This window comes from Macrobrachium rosenbergii, chromosome 6 (genome assembly GCF_040412425.1).
Source record: "Macrobrachium rosenbergii isolate ZJJX-2024 chromosome 6, ASM4041242v1, whole genome shotgun sequence".
Taxonomy (NCBI): domain Eukaryota; kingdom Metazoa; phylum Arthropoda; class Malacostraca; order Decapoda; family Palaemonidae; genus Macrobrachium; species Macrobrachium rosenbergii.
The window spans coordinates 11,108,439-11,128,003 of NC_089746.1; the positions used below are offsets into that span (position 1 = coordinate 11,108,439).

Here is a 19,565-nt window from a genome sequence, read left to right on the forward strand (position 1 = left end):
TTAATTCGAATAGTTGCGATGACCAGATCTCTCTTTGCGAGAGAGAGAGAGAGAGAGAGAGAGAGAGAGAGAGAGAGAGAGAGAGAGAGAGAGAGAGAGACTCTTAATAGTACCTCGACTTTTACATTATGTATTAGAAAAGTAAAAGAGGTCATTTTGTGGTGCGATTTGAATTTTTGAGAGATGCAACATCAAGGCTAAGGCTCTCTCTCTCTCTCTCTCTCTCTCTCTCTCTCTCTCTCTCAGTGAATACCTTAATAAATCTCTGAGACAACAGGAACCAGGCACACCTTTACCAGCTGAAGTTTCACGCTGAAAATTACTGTCCAAAGAACAAGAGTGGCTACTGTATCTTGCAAGCTCACGAAGAGGGATACAATGAAGCTATAACTGGCGGAACTGAATAACAGCAACGTGACTCCAGTAACAGTAATGAAATGGGTCGCAGCTAGAAGCCGAAGGGACGCTGCAAAGGACTTTAAATAAAGCCTACGCCCTACAGTGTACCACGTGAGGTGCACTGACGGCACTACCCTCATACGGGGTTGGCTCTGGAAGATGTTTAACTGTCATCTTGAATACTGACGAATTCCATACCAGATAGTTTTACAAACAGGGGTGTTTGTGGAACTTTCAGTTACGAAAAAAAAAAATCAGATTTATAAAAAAAAAATGCCCCAAACTGAAGGAAAGACGACCTCTTTCGCCAAAAAATGAGGAGATTTAAAATTCTCTGTGCATTGTTGGTCCTAGCCTTTGAAACTGTCGTGAATGGAAATATCGGACAATATCCATCAATTTCGGTCTCTAGTCTGATATTTAATTCTTCTGTTGCGTTTGTTACAAATAATATGTATGCTTTGTATATTCAAACTTCTAGTTCGTACGATCATGTAGAGATAGCATAATTAAATTTTGAGATGACTTCTACCATATATATATATATATATATATATATATATATATATATATATATATATATATATATATATATATATATATATTATATATATATACAGTGTATATATATATATATATATATATATATATATATATATGTATATATATATATATATATATATATATATATATATATATTATATATATATATATATATATATATATATATATATATATACAGTATATATATATATATATATATATATATATATATATATATATATATATATATATATATATATATATATAGAGAGAGAGAGAGAGAGAGAGAGAGAGAGAGAGAGAGAGAGAGAGAGAGAGAGAGAGAGAGAGAGTGTGTTCAAAACTCACCTCCATTTTTTCAAAGATCCGCTTTATTGTGGGATTCTCGTTCGTTTTGAACCATTCCCAACCCGCCTCGTGGGAATTCTCAAATCCCCACGTCCAACCGTCCTTCTGCAACAGTTCCTCGAAGGAGTCGATGGCACTCGACTTCCCAGGGACGGAAAGGTGAGCAATGAGGGCGGATTTGTACAACGTGGTAATGAGCGTGCAGTATATCCACCACCAGCTTACAAACACCTGGAAAACATCACTTATGGAATCGCAGGCCTACACACCGATGTACTTACAGATGTACTGCAAGATCCTTGTCATTACTTTAACCGAATACAACTCGTTGTAGGAATAGATTAAAATATGGAATTCAGACCAAAGGCCACGCGCTGGTATTTGTGAGGTTATTCAGGGCTGGAAGGGAAATTGGCAGTAAAAAAAATGGTTGAAGGGTGTAACAGGAGGAAAACCTCGCAGTTGCATTATGAAACAATTGTTAGGAGAAGGTGGGAAGTAAGATGGAAAAGGAGAATATGAACGGAGGTACAGTAAAATGGAATGAAAGGGGTTACAGCTTGGGGCCAAAGAGACGCTGAAAGAACTTTAAGTAATGCCTACAGTGCACCGCGTGAGGTGCACTAACAGCACTAACCCCCTACGGAGACAACTCCATGCTGAAGTTTTATGCTCTGTTCATAAAGCACCTTGATATACTTAATACGAAAATCACACTAAAGTCATCGTAAATTTACTGTTGCCGAGATATTTTACCGTCTTTTGCTCATGTTTTAGCATTCGTTCCCTTGGGCTGGTACTGAACACGGCGCACATGGGAGTGGTTGTGATATTAAAGTAAAAACACACAATATCCTTTTACATAGATGACAATACCATTTACTGAGCTGCACGATCATTTAATGAATACCTTGGTCATCTGTTCCTTTGAGTAAATCGTCTCATTTAAGAATTAAATGGCGAATATCGACAACCATGACTACCGTTATATTTTCATCCATGATGACATTTCAAGCTAATATTGTGTAATAAACAGAGCATTCAAGATGCCTAGCAGGAATTTTTCATTAAGTCTCCTGAAACATGGACGGAAAAGTAATCTGTTTCTTTATGAACTTGATGTTCTGGTTAGCTCAGTTACGTAACTCAAACAGTAGGATGTCTCTAATCAAAATCATGGCAGGCTTTGTGAACTCCTAAATTTTCTTATGCGATGGTTGTTTATTATTGGAAACATTGTGACTTTTGGAAATCTGCAGTAATAATAATAATAATAATAATAATAATAATAATAATAATAATAATAATAATAATAATAATAATATTATGAGTTCGTAGACCTGTCATCAAATCTGGATAGGCAACTCACCTGTCCTGAGATGTTTTCAGGCACCATGGGAGGCGGTTCTTCAAACAGAATGCTCCAGGTGTCGAAGATATGCGTTTCGAAGCTCCTGGCTTTCCCTCCGGATAATTTCTTCCAGCCTAGATGCAGACCCCAGTACACAAAACCAGCTGTTATGCTCGAGACCAGAACGGCAGCCCATAGGGATCCTGTGCCATTAAATACAGTGTATGTCAAGATTTTATAATATATATATATATATATATATATATATATATATATATATATATATATATATATATATATATATATATATACATATTGATATATATATACATATATATATTATATATACATATATAAATTAAGTATACCTTAGTTTTACCAGACCACTGAGCTGATTAACAGCTCTCCTAGAAAGGGCTGACCCGAAGGATTAGACTTATTTTACGTGGCTAAGAACCAATTGGTTACTTAGCAACGGGACCTACAGCTTATTGTGGAATCCGAACCACGTTATAGCGAGGAATGAATTTCTGTCACCAGAAATAAATTCCTCTAACACTTCATCAGCTGGCTGGAGACTCGAACTCGGGCCTAGCGAGTACTAGTCCACAGCTCTGCCGACTCGTTATATAATATATATATATATATATATATATATATATATATATATATATATATATATATATATATATACTCTATATATATATATATATATATATAATTTATATATGTATATATATATACTGTATATATATATATATATATATATATATATATATATATATATATATATATATATATATATATATATATATATATATATATATATATATATATATATATATATATAGGGATCCTGTGCCATTAAATACAGTGTATGTCAAGATTTTATTATATATATACATATAATTATACATATACATATATCTATATCTACATATATATACATATATAGATATATACCAATTAACTTAAATATGTAACGAAGTACTGTAATGACCAAAAAAGAAAAATATAGTATAGAAAACTGACCTCTCTTACATGTGCCTGCACAAACCGTCACCCCACGTGTGGTCAGGCGTTGAAGGGGTTGAGAGGCCCGATGTGGACCTCTGGACTACCCAACCAACTGAGACAATATAACTATCTAACGGTAAAAGCTATACATACAAAGGTACAGCAGAGAAAAGGGTCAAGTGACAGGGTCTTAACACTGTATTATGGTTGAATGGCTACAGAATTTAAGCCGAAGGCCAAACGCTGAAACCTATGAGGTCATTCAGCGCTGAAAGGGAAATTGAGAGTAGCCTAAAAATGTCTGAAAAGCGTAACGGGAGGAATACCTGGCAGTTGCACTATGAAGCAACTGTGAGGAGAGGGTGGAAAGTAAGATGGAAGGAAGAGAATATAAGTGGAGGTATATAAAAGGGATAAAAGGAGTTAAAGAAGCTAGGGGCCGAGGGGACGGCGCAAAGAACCCTATGCCTACAGTGTACCGCGTGAGGTGCACTGACGGCATTATTCCCATACGGGGGTATTATGGTTGATATTTATTTTATTCCATATTATTACCCTGAATGAAGCAGTTCTATATCACCCTTCAGATAGTGTATTTGTGAAGGCAAATTGTGTGCTGTATCATCTGGACAGGGTGTCGAGGGAGGCACCGATGTAGTTCATGGTCCGACGTCTGACGTAAAGATCCGGCCGGACGCTGCCGATTCGTTCATGAAGAAAATATGCTGAACGGTGAACGGTATCCTAAGTGAATTTTCAATGCGGAAAACCACAACGTTGATAAGCTCACTAAGATGAAAGATGAGGAGATTCTGAAATCCTTTTAATAGTTTAAAATCACCGCTGGTTCCTGGCGTCGAATTTAAATCAGACCGGGAGATTGTTGATTGGTTGTATAATAATAAAGGATTTCAACTAATACAGTTTTACACCAAACAGAAAGCTAACGTTCTCGTCCTAATACATTCATTTACTAACCCACCGTGGCAATAATGTATAAATAGCGGTGGCCTGCAATGTTTTCCCCGAGAGAAATTTACATATGCTACAGGAGTTTCGTAGCCAACGCCTATTTCAACCGTCACGCCTTGACATCATCTGTAAGGTCCGTAACAAAGCTAATGCCTTCTACTGGAGGCAACAAGGTCAGTAACCATCCAATCTTAGCAACGATGCAGTGTTACCGTACACAGAGGGTATAAAAAGGCCACGAAATACTTGGGCGAAAAAAACTCCTCCTTATTTTAGATGCCTTCCATTACAAACTTATACTAAAATAAGAAGGAACTTTTAACAGGCTTTTAAAAAATCCCACTGAAGCGAGCAAAAAAATCTACGTCACAAGAACAACCTGTTAATCGAATGTTTATTCCAATGTTTAATCCAATGTTTATTGGCACGCAGGAGAATTGGTTAGATTAAACCTTGAGAATTTTAGTCTGTCTCTCTAAAGGTTCTTGATTGTGCAAAAAAAAAAAAATAAAAAATAAAAGCAGTAGTCATTAATAAAATACAATATGAATTTATTCGCAGGGCAATGGAAACTGGATTAAGTGGATGACATCCTCTTGCAACCAACTCCAAAGAAAGTAAGACTTCGATCGCCCACTTATGGACCAGATAACTCTCAGTCCCCCCTCCCCCGAGACGCAAACTCCTGGGATGTATGCTAGTGTTGCACCAGCCCGGTTTTTTCCCATGCCGCTAGGTTAGGTTAGGTCAAGTTAAATTAGTACCCCACCATTAATTTGGGTGAGGGAAACATAATGAGATTATTTTTAAGAAAATTCTATGGTTAGTTTTTAAATATGGCATCCCGCTTTTTTCAGGGAAAGGTCCCGGTACCTGGTTACATCTCGGGAAAATGCCCCCGGGACCACTTCCACTCATAATAATATTATCACACTAACCGGTTCCTCCCTCCGCTGTTATTTCTGTATTCTTAGACTGCCTTGTACGGTCATTTTCGTTCATTCTAACCCGAAAGGAGATGTAGCATTACATGACAGGTAGTGGAATTTTCCACACGTGTATCTTTCTTGCATGGTTGCATATACAGTATATGAGTGGACGCGAGACACACACACACACACACATATATATATATATATATATATATATATATATATATATATATATATATATATATATATATATATATATATATATTCTATATCAAAGTACTTCACCCCCTATAGAATAAAAATTAATGATGTTATTAATCATGAATCTGGAAAGACAATAACTAAACGTTACAAAGTATTTTATGAATTATGTAAAAAAAATTATTTACATACAAAAATTTTCAAAGAATTCTTTAAAAATCGTATATATCAATCAAAGCACAATTAAAAGAGATGATAACATTTACTATCTTCAACCGAGGGCTAACGCCAAGGATCAATCGGCCCCTAACCTCTATACTACCTTTGAGAGGCTGAATAAGTGCCAAGTAAGGCGGCCGTGGCCGTGACTTGGCCATCTCCATAACAATGGGCTCGGTAACGTACATCCTGGAGTACTGTATTCCACCACTTTCAAACGGCCCGTCAAGTAACTGACCGACATGGCCTTGTAGTACCACAGCATTCCGATCAATCCTGTCCAGTTTCCAGACTTCGATGATGTCCCCCACTGCTCGTCCCAAGGCACCCGAATCTGGAATCTGTTTCGCAAGCAAGAAGTAAGATAATATCCAGTTATGCGATAGAATACTTATGAGGGGAAACAATACAATAAGACAATAGTGAAAGGACTGTACAAGGTCTCTATATTGAGTTTTCTTACAGGTGGGGAGGACCTAAACTTACCTGACAACCTAACCTCATCTAGCCTTGTTTTGTGATCATGCATCCCAAGGTCCAGTGGTTAAGACACTTATCACATTATTGAGAGAACTCTATACAAAACAATACGGACACCCTCCATTAATCTCACTATGCCTCTTTTGACTTACGATGAAAATTTATGTACTCGGCAGTTACTTAAGTATTGTGGTTGCAGCTATGGTGGAAAAAGGCTCTTGGCTAGCTGCCCCACCCCCGGGAACTGGCATATAAACTGAAGGATAAGCGACTTCCAGAGGCGCCCTTATAAGAAAGTATACCTTAGTTTAACCAGACCACTGAGCTGATTAACAGCTCTAATTATATATACATACACACATACACACACACACACACACACACATATATATATATATATATATATATATATATATATATATATATATATATATATATATATATATATATATATATATATATATATACATATATATTTATATATATACATATGTGTGTATATATATGCGTGTATGTGTGTGTATGTGTAATTCAAATTAAAATGACTACCTTTCCCACTTAAAATGTTAACATCCTAAAAGATCAAAGTTGTGGGGTTTTTATTTCACAGATTATTCCTCTTCGCCACGGTTGCATGGAATATCACAGTTTTGTTAATGAACAGAGTAATTTATGAATCTTATACAAAGATAGGAAAAGAATACAATGAAAACTTACTGTGATAAAACATCCGGAATTGAGCAACTAGTATTCAATGTATACAGTATTGCAGTTAATGCAATTTATGAGTGCTGTTGGTGCTATCTATTAGTTTTGAATGTGTATTCATAGTCCTAAAGAGGTTTATAAAATGACAAATGCATTTGGTCAGATTTAAATACCACGTCACTTCGAACATAATTCCAAGATCAAATTGGAGGACATTCCCTTGCTCAAGGAGAAGACGAAATTTTATATCATTCTCTGAACTGTCTTAAGCCAACGATTACCAACCAGGGTTCTGCAGACCAAAATATTATCAAGGGATCCGCAACAAATCGTTAAATAAATATATATAGTATAGTATGCAGCTCGATTAGCCATGGCCAAAATTTAATTCTCAGCTAACATATATATATATATATATATATATATATATATATATATATATATATATATATATATATATATATATATATATATATATATATATATATATATATATATATATATATATATATATATATATATATACATACATATATATATATATATATATATATATATATATATATATATATATATATATGTATATATAATATGTGTGTGTGTGTGTACTGTAGACAAAGCTTCCTGGGATATGGAAAAGTGCTTCAGGGTTTCCTTGAAGGTATAAAGGTTGGGAATCATTGTCTTGACCAAATAACAACTCATTTTCTTAATGCGGATACAAAATAATATTAATAAAAGAAAAGTGCTACTGCTATATTATGACTTCCAGAGTAAAAGGTTAAGACTTTCCTATTTTAGAGATTTCTCTGTTCTTTCTTCGCAACAATATCTAAAATTCTCACAATTTTCCTTGGTATTTCCGCATTTATATCCACGGTCTCCGTAACTGGTCTTACAATGATTTTACCTTTATTGAAATATATATATATATATATATATATATATATATATATATATATATATATATATATATATATATATATATATATAAATATATATATATATATATATAAATATATATATATATATATATATATATATATATATATATATATATATATATATTTCACTTCCTCTCTAAGGAAGAACCTCGGCTGTGTCCCTTTACACACGTATGCGCGCGCGCATAGGTTATTCGCCTCGGTATTAAACATGAACGTGACGTCATAAAGGCGTGACAAGGAGTGTGCAAACAATGATTCATGACATACGAAGGGGGTGGGTGGCGCGAGTTATCGATGTGGATAAGGAGATAAGGTTAATCTGTTTGGGAGAGATGACTGTTGTCCGCCGAAGTATTAACCTGTTTGGGAGAGATAACTGTTGTCCGCCGAAGTAAATATGACACAAATATTAGTTGAATTGAATAATGAATATAGAATTTACGCCAAAGGCCAAGCACTGGGACCTATAAGGTCATTCAGTGCTGAAATGGAAATTGACAGTAAAAGATTTGAAACGTGTAACAGGAGGAAAACCTCGTAGTTGCACTATGAAATAATTGTGAGGAGAGGATGGATAGCAAGATGGAAGAATGTATCAATGGAGGTACAGTAAAAGGAACGACAGGGGTTGCAGCTAGAGGCCTAAGCCACAGTGCAAAGAACCTTAAGTAATGCCAACAGCGCAGCGCGCGAGGTGCACTAACGGCACTAGCCCCCTACGGGGACAAATATTAGTTGATTTCCCGGGTTAAGAGCAATATTAAAGTTAAGTACCTTTCAGCAACTTTGTTACTTATCTTTATTTACAGCCTTTGGCTGAACAAATATACTTTGACATTAATGCAGCCATATGAGAAATCTGGCATTTTTAGGTGTGCTTATCGAAATGATATTGACGCCTTTCGTTTTTCAGTTCGCTATCTGAATTTTTTATTGCGTTTATTTGAACTATAGAACAAAAGGCCACATGAATGTGGTTTCTCTAAAAATTTACAGTGGCTAAAACCAAAACTGACGTATCTTTTAAAACTATCCAGTCACATTCTTTATAGCAAATGTATGCGAATGGTTAGCCAACAAAGCATTATACAACTGATATTGAAACAGATACAGTGCTACCAATAATCAGTTCGTCCCTTCTTTGACAAAGTGTCGAATATGCATTTTTTTCAATTATTTGAGGTAACTGCATCGGCGGTGATTTTGTCACTGGCTTCTTGTTTCCACACAATTTCAAGTCTCTCTCTCTCTCTCTCTCTCTCCATATTCTGAATGGTGAGAGGGTCAGACTTGATACCTTGATGAAACAAGAAGTCGATGATGAAATCACCGTCGATGCAGTTACCTCAAACAATTGAAAAAAAACTGCATACTCGACACTTTGCCAAAAAGGGAAGGACTGATATGGCGAATTTTCAATAAATAAGCATTGAACGAGGCAGATATCTCAAAAATTTTTCTACCTACGTGAAATTTAAAGCCTTGGAGATAGCTAGGAGCATGCGCACACCAACCGAATCCAAGGGCGTGACAGTAGTGGAACTTTCATTAGAATCCCTGACGAAGTCGACGAAGGGGTACCAGTCAAGGTTCACGATGTTTAGTCTGTGGCCCAACATGTTCCTGAAAGGTTCTGAGGAGAGAGAGAGAGAGAGAGTGAGGTGGGTATCACACATAACTACCTATTTTTATCCTTTTTAATTCAATATTTATCCTTTTATATGTCTCAAATTTATAGAAATACTTTCTGGTCGAATGTAATAAATGTATTTTGAGCTTGTGTCGGTAACCTAAAAGCTATTTTGATGTAGACCGATAATCAGGATAAATTACGAATTTTTCATAAAGATAAATTAAGGATTCTTCATTACGATAAATTAAAAACTTTTTAACCATGATAAATATGGGGTTTTTTAATCACGATAAACTAGGGATCTTTTTTCAAAGGCATGGGATTTAGGGATTTATCTTCATATGTTTACCATCAAATAACCGATGTAATTTGAGCAGCCCCCTTGCGGGATTTCATTCCTGGACGGGGTAGATTCCCACCTCTCCATTGTTGCACAAGAAGCATAGTTTATAGATGGTTACTTTCTTCATCATCCCTGAAATGTAAAAGATTGTAAGAGATCATATTATCTTTTATTTAGCTTAATCTAATCGCTAGTTCACTCTTGGCTCTGTTCTTAAGAGTACATTAATCGTTTCAATCCCCATATTTTCTTTTGATACATTAGCACCTCAACTTAACAGACACTGGCGGCATGTCCTTACTGATAAGTAAACTTAACAGACACTTTGGGGGGACGTCCTTTCTGATGAATAAACTTAACAGACACTTTGGAGACATGTCCTTTCTGATGAGTAAACTTAACAGACACTTTGGGGGCATGTCCTTTCTGATGAGTAAACTTAATAGACACTTTGGAGACATGTCCTTTCTGGCAAGCAAACTTAACAGACACTATGGGGGCATGTCCTTGCTGATAAGTAAACTTAACAGACACTTTGGGGGCATGTCCTTTCTGATGAGTAAACTTAATAGACACTTTGGAGACATGTCCTTTCTGGCAAGCAAACTTAACAGACACTTTGGGGGCACGTCCTTGCTGATAAGTAAACTTAACAGACACTTTGGGGGCATGTCCTTTCTGATGAGTAAACTTAATAGACACTTTGGAGACATGTCCTTTCTGGCAAGCAAACTTAACAGACACTTTGGGGGCATGTCCTTGCTGATAAGTAAACTTAACAGACACTTTGGGGGCATGTCCTTTCTGATGAATAAACTTAATAGACACTTTGGAGCCATGTCCTTTCTGGCAAGCAAACTTAACAGACACTTTGGGGGCATGTCCTTGCTGATAAGTAAACTTAACAGACACTTTGGGGGCACGTCCTTTCTGATGAGTAAACTTAACAGACACTTCGGAGACATGTCCTCTCTGATAAGTAAACTTAACAGACACTTCGGAGACATGTCCTTTCTGATGAGTAAACTTAACAGACACTTTGGAGACATGTCCTTTCTGACAAGTAAACTTAACAGACACTTTGGGGGCATGTCCTTTCTGATAAGTAAACTTAACAGACACTTTGGAGACATGTCCTTTCTGACAAGTAAACTGAACAGACACTTTGGGGGCATGTCCTTTCTGATAAGTAAACATGACACTTTGGGGGCATGTCCTTTCTGATGAGTAAACTTAACAGACACTTTGCGGGCATGTCCTTTCTGATGAGTAAACTTAACAGACACTTTGGGGGCATGTCCTTTCTGATGAATAAACTTAACAGACACTTTGGGGGCATGTCCTTTCTGATGAGTAAACTTAACAGACACTTTGGGGGCACGTCCTTTCTGATAAATAAACTTAACAGGCACTTTGGAGAAATGTCCTTTCTGATAAGTAAACTTAACAGACGCTTTGGGGGCATGTACTTTCTGATACGTAAACTTAACAGACACTTGAGGGCATGTCCTTTCTGATAAGTAAACTTAGCAGACACTTTGGGGGGCATGTCCTTTCTGATGAGTAAACTTAACAGACACTTTGGAGACATGTCCTTTCTGATAAGTAAACTTAACAGACACTTTGGGGGCATGTCCTCTCTGATAAGTAAACTTAACAGACACTTAGGGGCATGTACTTTCTGATACGTAAGTTTAACAGACAATTGAGGGCATGTCCTTTCTGATAAGTAAATTTAACAGACGCTTTGGGGGCATGTCCTTTCTGATGAGTAAACTTAACAGACAATTGAGAGCATGTCCTTTCTGATGAGTAAACTTAACAGAACTTGAGGGCATGTCCTTTCTGATAGGTAAATTTAACAGATGCTTTGGGGATCATGTCCTTTCTGATGAGTAAACTTATCAGACACTTTGGGGGCATGTCCTGTCTGATAAGTAAACTTAACAGACACTTTGGGGGCATGTCCTTTCTGATATGTAAATTAACAGACACTTTGAAGACATGTCCTTTCTGACAAACATGGCACAATAGCTTTCTTTTCAGAGAACTAAAAATATATCACATATAACTGGTAGCATAGGGGAAAAACAATCACGATATGGTACCTGTAAAGTACGGAAATCCGCGTTATATATTTTATTTCCTTCTTTGTCGTAATTCGCTCTGTAATCTCTTTTCGTAATATATGCAAATCACTATTTAGTAAATCCAAGAAAAGTCCCTTTATATATACTAATGTGTTCAGTCTGTAGTTTCTAAGATTTTTAAAAAGTGTATTTTCACATAATCAAGTTGTGAAAATAACACTGCAACCGAAAAATAAAACGGAAAAAAAGTCATTCCTTTCTGCCTTGTACTGAGTGAAGATTAGTTTTAAAAGTACCACATTCCTATAGCAATATCATAAAACAGCATAATAATAGAGGGGAGTATGACACTGCTTATATTGACTATAGCAATAATGAAGGGCGTCCTTTTGTGCATTTTGACTGTTATACAAACGCCTGTAGTTCCTGTACTTCTATTTGCCATCATTAGCAACATTTCTTGGTTAATATGATGATAATACATATTTTGCGAATGCATATTTATTTGAGAGCGATAAACCATCTAAACCGTCTAAGTGAGTTCAAAGTGAAGACAGCAAGTTTTAACGAGGTTTGAAGTGCAGAGAAAAATTTTTGGAGGCTGAAAAATTTTAACCATGATCACAATTACAGGAAGCTCCTCTGGCTCTTACTACAGCACAATCCAGGCTTAGACAGTTCACTATGTAAAGCAACAGGAGATTCAGTTGGATGACACACGTTAATACGAGACAGCAAAAGAGCTGCTTCTTCTTCTCTCTCTCTCTCTCTCTCTCTCTCTCTCTCTCTCTCTCTCTCTCTCTCTCTCTCTCTCTTTCTCTCTCTCTCTCTCCAAGACAAGGATGACCTGCGGTTGTTCTTTTGTGCAAACACACGCTGAACAATATGAAAACGGGCAGAATTTCTCATCTAAGTAAATTACAGTTTAGGAAACTCTCAGCATAAGGACAGAAACCTACAGGTCGAAAAAGAACACTCAATATTCACTTTACCATTATTTTCAGATGTCATAGACAAAGGGCCTCGTTTGCCTACGACCAAACTTTGCTTGTTGGTGGGATTATCACCGGCGCTCTCGTAGTCTTCCTGCAAGGCCAGGTAAAATGCTTGCACGGTGTTCCAAAGGGCCTTGTTCTTCAGGGTCTCCTGGACGAATTCTCTGGGGCCAATGAACAAGAGATGAGTGTGCGGAATCAGAAACAGACGAATGCTCTCCAAGAATCTGGAACATGAAAAATCAACCAATAGCAACTTATACTTGTTACTATTTCTAAAATATTCTAATTTAAAACTCGGAAATTGGGACTGTTTACTTTGTTTGGTGGCCACAACGAATCAACTGTGTCTTGCGTGCCCGACAAGTCGTAAACACTGATGAAATCAGGCGTTGCAAACCCGACAGTCGGTGATACATAGGCAGCCCTATAATATCTAAACGACTGTAAGGAGAAGACTGAAAAATCTAACCTACTCAAAATATTTTAGGACAAGGATTACGCATAATTAAATCTAATAAATAGCACCAAGATGGACTTTGTCAAAATACATCTACCTCAACTGCTAGAGTGGTTTTATTGTACATTCGTTGATAAATCCCTCATGATTCATCAGGGACTGAGGAAATTCAAAAGTAATCTTATCATGTAATGGTTTCACTTGAATGTTAAGAAACATTTTTTCTAAATATTAGTCAGGGAGTATATAAACTGGTCACCCTTTGTTGTTAAAAAGATATGCGAGTTTTACAATATGACTTAAATCATTAGTAAGATATTCGTTATATATATATATATATATATATATATATATATATATATATATATATATATATATATATATATATATATATATATATATATATATATATATATATATATATATATATATATATATATATATATATATATATATAAATTTCTGACTCACGTCAGGATCAACCCAGGTCTCTCAGGTGAAAGGCAAGTGGATAGCGCCCTTGCCTTTCACCTGAGAGACCTGGTTCGATCCCGACGTGAGTCAGAAATTTATTTCTGTTCCACACGTGAGTGTGTGTTGATTATTTATACATACATATATATATATATATATATATATATATATATATATATATATATATATATATATATATATATATATATATATATATATTGTAAAAGAGTAGCGCCAAAATACGCTATGGAACTGTTCTCCTTTCCTGCTTTGGGTTGGTTTGAACCAGTGAAAGTCTGGGGTATAAGGGCTCAGATATAATAGTTGGGGGACAGTAATCTGGCTTTGCACCATTTTCTTTGGTACAGGGAAGTAAGATCGTTTTCTATGATATAGCCGCGTCGGCGACCTGGGTCAGGACATCGCCCCCCCCCACCCCTGTCCAGAAACAATAAATGGTCAGGGCCAGGACAGCTCTTTCTCACACGCGTCGCTAGTTTAAGCCGAGCAGTCACGCCTCTGCAGGCCTTGCCCCTGCCCTCCTTTTCCTTTTCCGCCGCGCCACGTGGAGCCCATCGCCGCCCTTTGTGCCCCGTGTTCCATTCCACGTGGCCTTAGGAGACTGCAAGGGGGATTGCAAGTCTCCCAAACGCGAGCTGACATTAAACGGCGGCCTTTTCATCATCCCAAGGGCGCCCTTTTCCGCCCCAATCTACGACTTGAAGCAGTACCTTGGTGAGGGAGGCCCTTTTGTCGACGCAACCACGTGTACCTCTGGCAGAAGACGAAGCTGGAAGCCGACGACAGCCCTACGCCCCTACAAATGTGGTAATGTACCCAAAACGAGTTGCTAGTCACGATTACTTAGCCCTTTTGCATTTATTAATTTCTGGGCCTATAACTTTGTGTTCCCTGATATTCCTTGGTTCAAGCCAGGCCCACGTGTTCACAGCTCCTTTCCTCTGAGTCACAAGTAACGCCTCGGGGAGTCCTTTGGCGCCTTCAGTGCACCCCCGAGCAATTCAATCCCCAAATTCCAGCATTTGATGTGTAACGGGGGTCCTAATATCGTTTCAGGAAGACGCATGCAGCAGAATTATCCTTGGTCCGTGTTCCTGGCATTCCCAAGCTCCCCCCCCCCCTTCGGGAGGACTTCTACGGCAGTAATTTACCGTGTTTTCAGTTAATTTTCCCTTTGACCTTGTGTGCTATCAAATATAACTATTTTTATATCCACGTGTTTCACGCACTTCCCCTATGAAGAGCCCTCCGCTCCGTGTACTTCTTTTTTTTGTTTGTGTTTTATATGTCCTGGGTATCTTACAAGGACATTTTCGAGTAAAGTAATAATTGTGGAGTCATAAGATCCACCTGCACCAGGAAACATAAAAATATATATATATATATACATATATACACGAAGGCAGAAGCAAACACTCAGACAGTAGACGTAATGGAGCAGTGGAATGGCATTCTGTTTTCTATCAAGCGATACGAAACGTCGGCTTCTTAATAAATGGATAGAGAACAGAATGCCATAACTCCATTATCCATATAATATATATATTATATATATATATATATATATATATATATATATATATATATATATATATATATATATATATATATATATATATATATATATATATATATATATATATATATATATACAGTATATAACTCCAGAATAAAGAATATGGCTTAAAAAAATTTAATTTCAAAATAATTTACAAAAGAATAAAACATCAGTGAAGAAAAAAAGGAACGAATATCTACATCAAAATATTCTCTCTCTCTCTCTCTCTCTCTCTCTCTCTCTCTCTCTCTCTCTCTCTCTCTCTCTCTCTCTCTCTCTCAGCTGCATCACTACAAGTAATCGAATATATGACTCGAAAATGAAAAATCATAAATTCCATAAAACATTTTTTAGTAGCTGAACCAGAATATGATGCAATTGGTTAAGTTGCCGATCTGAACACACGTCACAGCCTTGTCTACTAGTGGCACTTTTGAATTAACTTCAAAGTCAGTTCCATGAATTACGAAACTCACTGAACAGTACACACTAACGAGAGTAGCATTTTATATAATCTCCTTGATATGGTAATCTCTAAAGCCCCGGATGCATTTTCCCGAGATGTAACTGTACTGGAACCTTTCCCTGAAAAAAGTGGGACGCCATATCTTAAGAACTAATCATAGAATATTCTTGAAAATAATCTCAATATGTTTCCCACACCCAAATTACTCTTGCATTACTATCCTAACCTAACCTAGGGGGATGGCCAAAAAAAAAAAAGAAACCGGGGCTGGTACAATACTAGCATACGTCTCAGGAATTTGCGCCCGGGATGAAGCTGAACTTCACATAATCAAAATTATTTCCACATGAATCCTACTCTAGGTATTAGTATTAATTTTAGGCATTTGCTGCAACTGATAAGTTCCGAAAAAGCTATACATACTGAAAAGACTATACATTCTGAAAAGCTGTACGTTCTGAAAAAGCTCTATTCTGTCAGGATGAAATGAACTTGAAATAATCGAAGTTATTTCTACAAGGAGCCTAATTAGTATAATTTCTAAATGTATGCTGCAACCGAGACATGTGAGAAAGATGTTTTTTTAACGTAATAAAATTATTATTATCATTATTATTATTATTCAGAACCTGAACCCTCTTCATATGGGACAAGCCCACAAGGGCCATTGACCAGAAATTCAAATTTCCAAAGAATATGGTGTTCATTAGAAAGAAGAGATGAGTTAGTAGAAAAGAAAAATTAATCAACAAATTAATAAATAAACAGATAAAATGCAAGGAGAACTATCTGGGTAGCAATGCACTGCATCTTCGTTGGAACTTCTGAAGTTTCAATTGCACGACATCCTCAGGGAGACTGTTCCACAGTTCCACGGTGTGAGGAATGAAGAACCTCTGGAACATGCATCTGAAAAACTTTTGTCTCACGAGAAGAATATCATATCAGTACAGAATTTAAGTCCGTCGACCGTACCGTATAACCTGTGAAATGTTGGAGTTGCTGGTCATATCGATAACGAAAACACGACACAGGACCTCCTTTTCACCTCGCTTGAGATCGAGCAAGAGTTCATTTGTGGGGTCAAGGCTGACCAGCCGTAGGTCCAGAATTGCTTCGGGTATGTAAGCATCTCGGAGTGATCTAGAGAAGACAGTGATATTTATCAGTAGAATAGAATAAAATACAATATAGAATTTAGGCCAAAGGCCAAGACTGGGACCTTTGGGGTCATTCAGCCCTGAAAGGGAAATTGACAGTAAGAAGGTTTGAGAGGTGTAACAGAAGGAAAATCTTGCGATTTCACTATGAAACAATTGTTAGAGAGGGTGGCAAGGCAGATGGAAGAGAATATAAACGGATGTACAGTAAAAGGAGGGCTTTATCAATTTCAAACACATAGTCAAGAGGACCTTTATATTCATTCTTAAACGTATCAATTTTTTTTTCTTCAAATTAGTGTCGTCAGGATGCATATAATTGGTGCGATTCTTTAACTTTATTGCTGATAAATTATCACTTTTAATAAAAGTATAAATTTATCCCGGCAGACGCACAAAAATTTTCCCTTATATGGCGAACAAAGCTGTGCTTAAGCAGACTGAAATTCCTCATTATATATAATGCCTTCCTTCTGGATTGTTACAGCATTTTTTTCCGTAGATACCGTTCATTTGTCCGTCTCTAGATATAGATACGAAACTGACTAACCTCACATCTGAAATTTTTTAATAAATATTTTAGTCGCTACCAAATTACCATTTGGTTTTGTAAAACCGAAATTATTTTAGTTAGAGTCATCAATGCATGACCCGGCCATCGGTGGACGCTCAATCCGCAACGTTGCATATGTCTTCACTCAGTACCTACTATATCGCAAAATATTAAACATCAGAGATACCTTTCATTACATAAACGGATCATCTTCCACGCTCTGTGGCTTTTAAACATACTTGTCCTGTCAGCCAACTGGAAAATTAACTTTCTAACATCACCCGTTAATATTTCTGCGACCTATTGCTCAGTAGTTTTTTTTTTGGTCTGTTGCACTCAAGCGGTCTAATGTCAGAAGCTAATAAAAAAAAATAAAAGACAAGTACGTCTGAGCCACATGACATGAGAATTCAGCGACACATATAAAGGTTTGAGAAAGATGGTCGCGTTTAGTGAAGGTTGCATGGTGAAAGACTAGAAACAACGACCCCGACTACGGATTAAGCTGAGAAGAGGAAGAGGCAGGAGGAAAGACTGCATAGCTATTTACAATATTTGGAATTCTCACCATCCCAGCCTTCAAGAATCTATAAACTATCACAGCAATTTCTGTGGAAATACGGTGGGTGATGATAGAAATAGTTCTTGTAAAATAAGTAACATGACCGTGCCAAGATTCTTGACGAAAAATTGGATAATTGCAGAAAATTGGTAAAAAAAATAAAAAAACTGAAGGGATGGAAAATTGTTGTTATTAGTCCTACAAAAGACAGATAACTGGAATGTCAATGTCAAAATATTTACTATTCTTTGCATTCCCCATGTTACAGATAATTCAGATTACTTTAGTTATGCTACGTGTGTATTTGTTATGAAGTACAAGGAAAATATTTCAGTTGCTCTTTAGCTTAATGATTTCATTTAACAAATTAATATCCTATCAGCTGCTTCACTTCACTCTAGCGTTATTATTCGAGAAAATATAATTTCCTAAAATGCTCTGTTACCTTTACCTTAAAACAGAATAAACAATCCCGTTGTCTCCCTCCTTGACAAGCAGGGTGTGGCAACCATCCATGTACGTTTGATAAATCTCTCGCACCAGGAAGCCCAGATGGAATTCACCGCCGTTCCTAACTCGAGGGAGCGCTCCTCCGACCGCAAGTCTTCCTCCCCCTTCGAAGAAAACTGAGAGAAGAAGAAGAAAAGTGCTCGGTCAGGCTAATGTTCATTCCCTTGGCGGACTAAATGACCGGTTTTTGGGGAAAGCCCATGAATGTTGATTGAAATGAGCGCTGTTTCTCATTTATCGAGAATAGAATAGAATATAGAATTTTGGCCAAAGGTCAAGTGCTGGGACCTGTGAGGTCATTCAGCGCTGAAACGGAAATTGAAAGTAAGAAAGTTGCAAAGGTGTAACAGGAGGAAAATCTGGCAGTTGCACTCTGAAACAACTGTTAGGAGAGGGTGGAAAGTAAGAGGGAAGAAAGACAATATGAACGGAGGTGCAGTAAAAGGAACGAAATGGGTTGCAACTAGGGGCGTAAGGAACGCTGCGAAGAACCTTAAGTAGTGCCTACCGCACACCGCATGAGGTGCACTGACGGCACTACCCCCCACCCTACGGGGAGAGATGCTCTGGAAAGCCGATGAATGTTTATTGAAATGAACGCCGCTTCTTACTTATCGTACTGG

The 19,565-nt window shown here is 36.9% G+C and overlaps 1 protein-coding gene across 1 annotated transcript in view; it reads right to left on the reverse strand.

Moving 5' to 3' along the window:
• Nucleotides 1-19,037, reverse strand: part of LOC136839188 (uncharacterized) — a 79,137-nt gene extending 60,100 nt beyond the window's left edge. The window contains exons 1-8 of the mRNA XM_067104900.1: nt 18,884-19,037; nt 17,133-17,300; nt 13,176-13,405; nt 10,100-10,225; nt 9,585-9,750; nt 6,086-6,323; nt 2,660-2,844; nt 1,291-1,521 (exon numbers count right to left, since the gene is read on the reverse strand). Of these exons, the coding sequence (XP_066961001.1) occupies nt 1,291-1,521; nt 2,660-2,844; nt 6,086-6,170 (501 nt within the window). The 5' untranslated portion in view covers nt 6,171-6,323; nt 9,585-9,750; nt 10,100-10,225; ... (1 more) ...; nt 17,133-17,300; nt 18,884-19,037. The remainder of the gene's footprint in view (nt 1-1,290; nt 1,522-2,659; nt 2,845-6,085; nt 6,324-9,584; nt 9,751-10,099; nt 10,226-13,175; nt 13,406-17,132; nt 17,301-18,883) is intronic.
• Nucleotides 19,038-19,565: the final 528 nt, after the last annotated feature.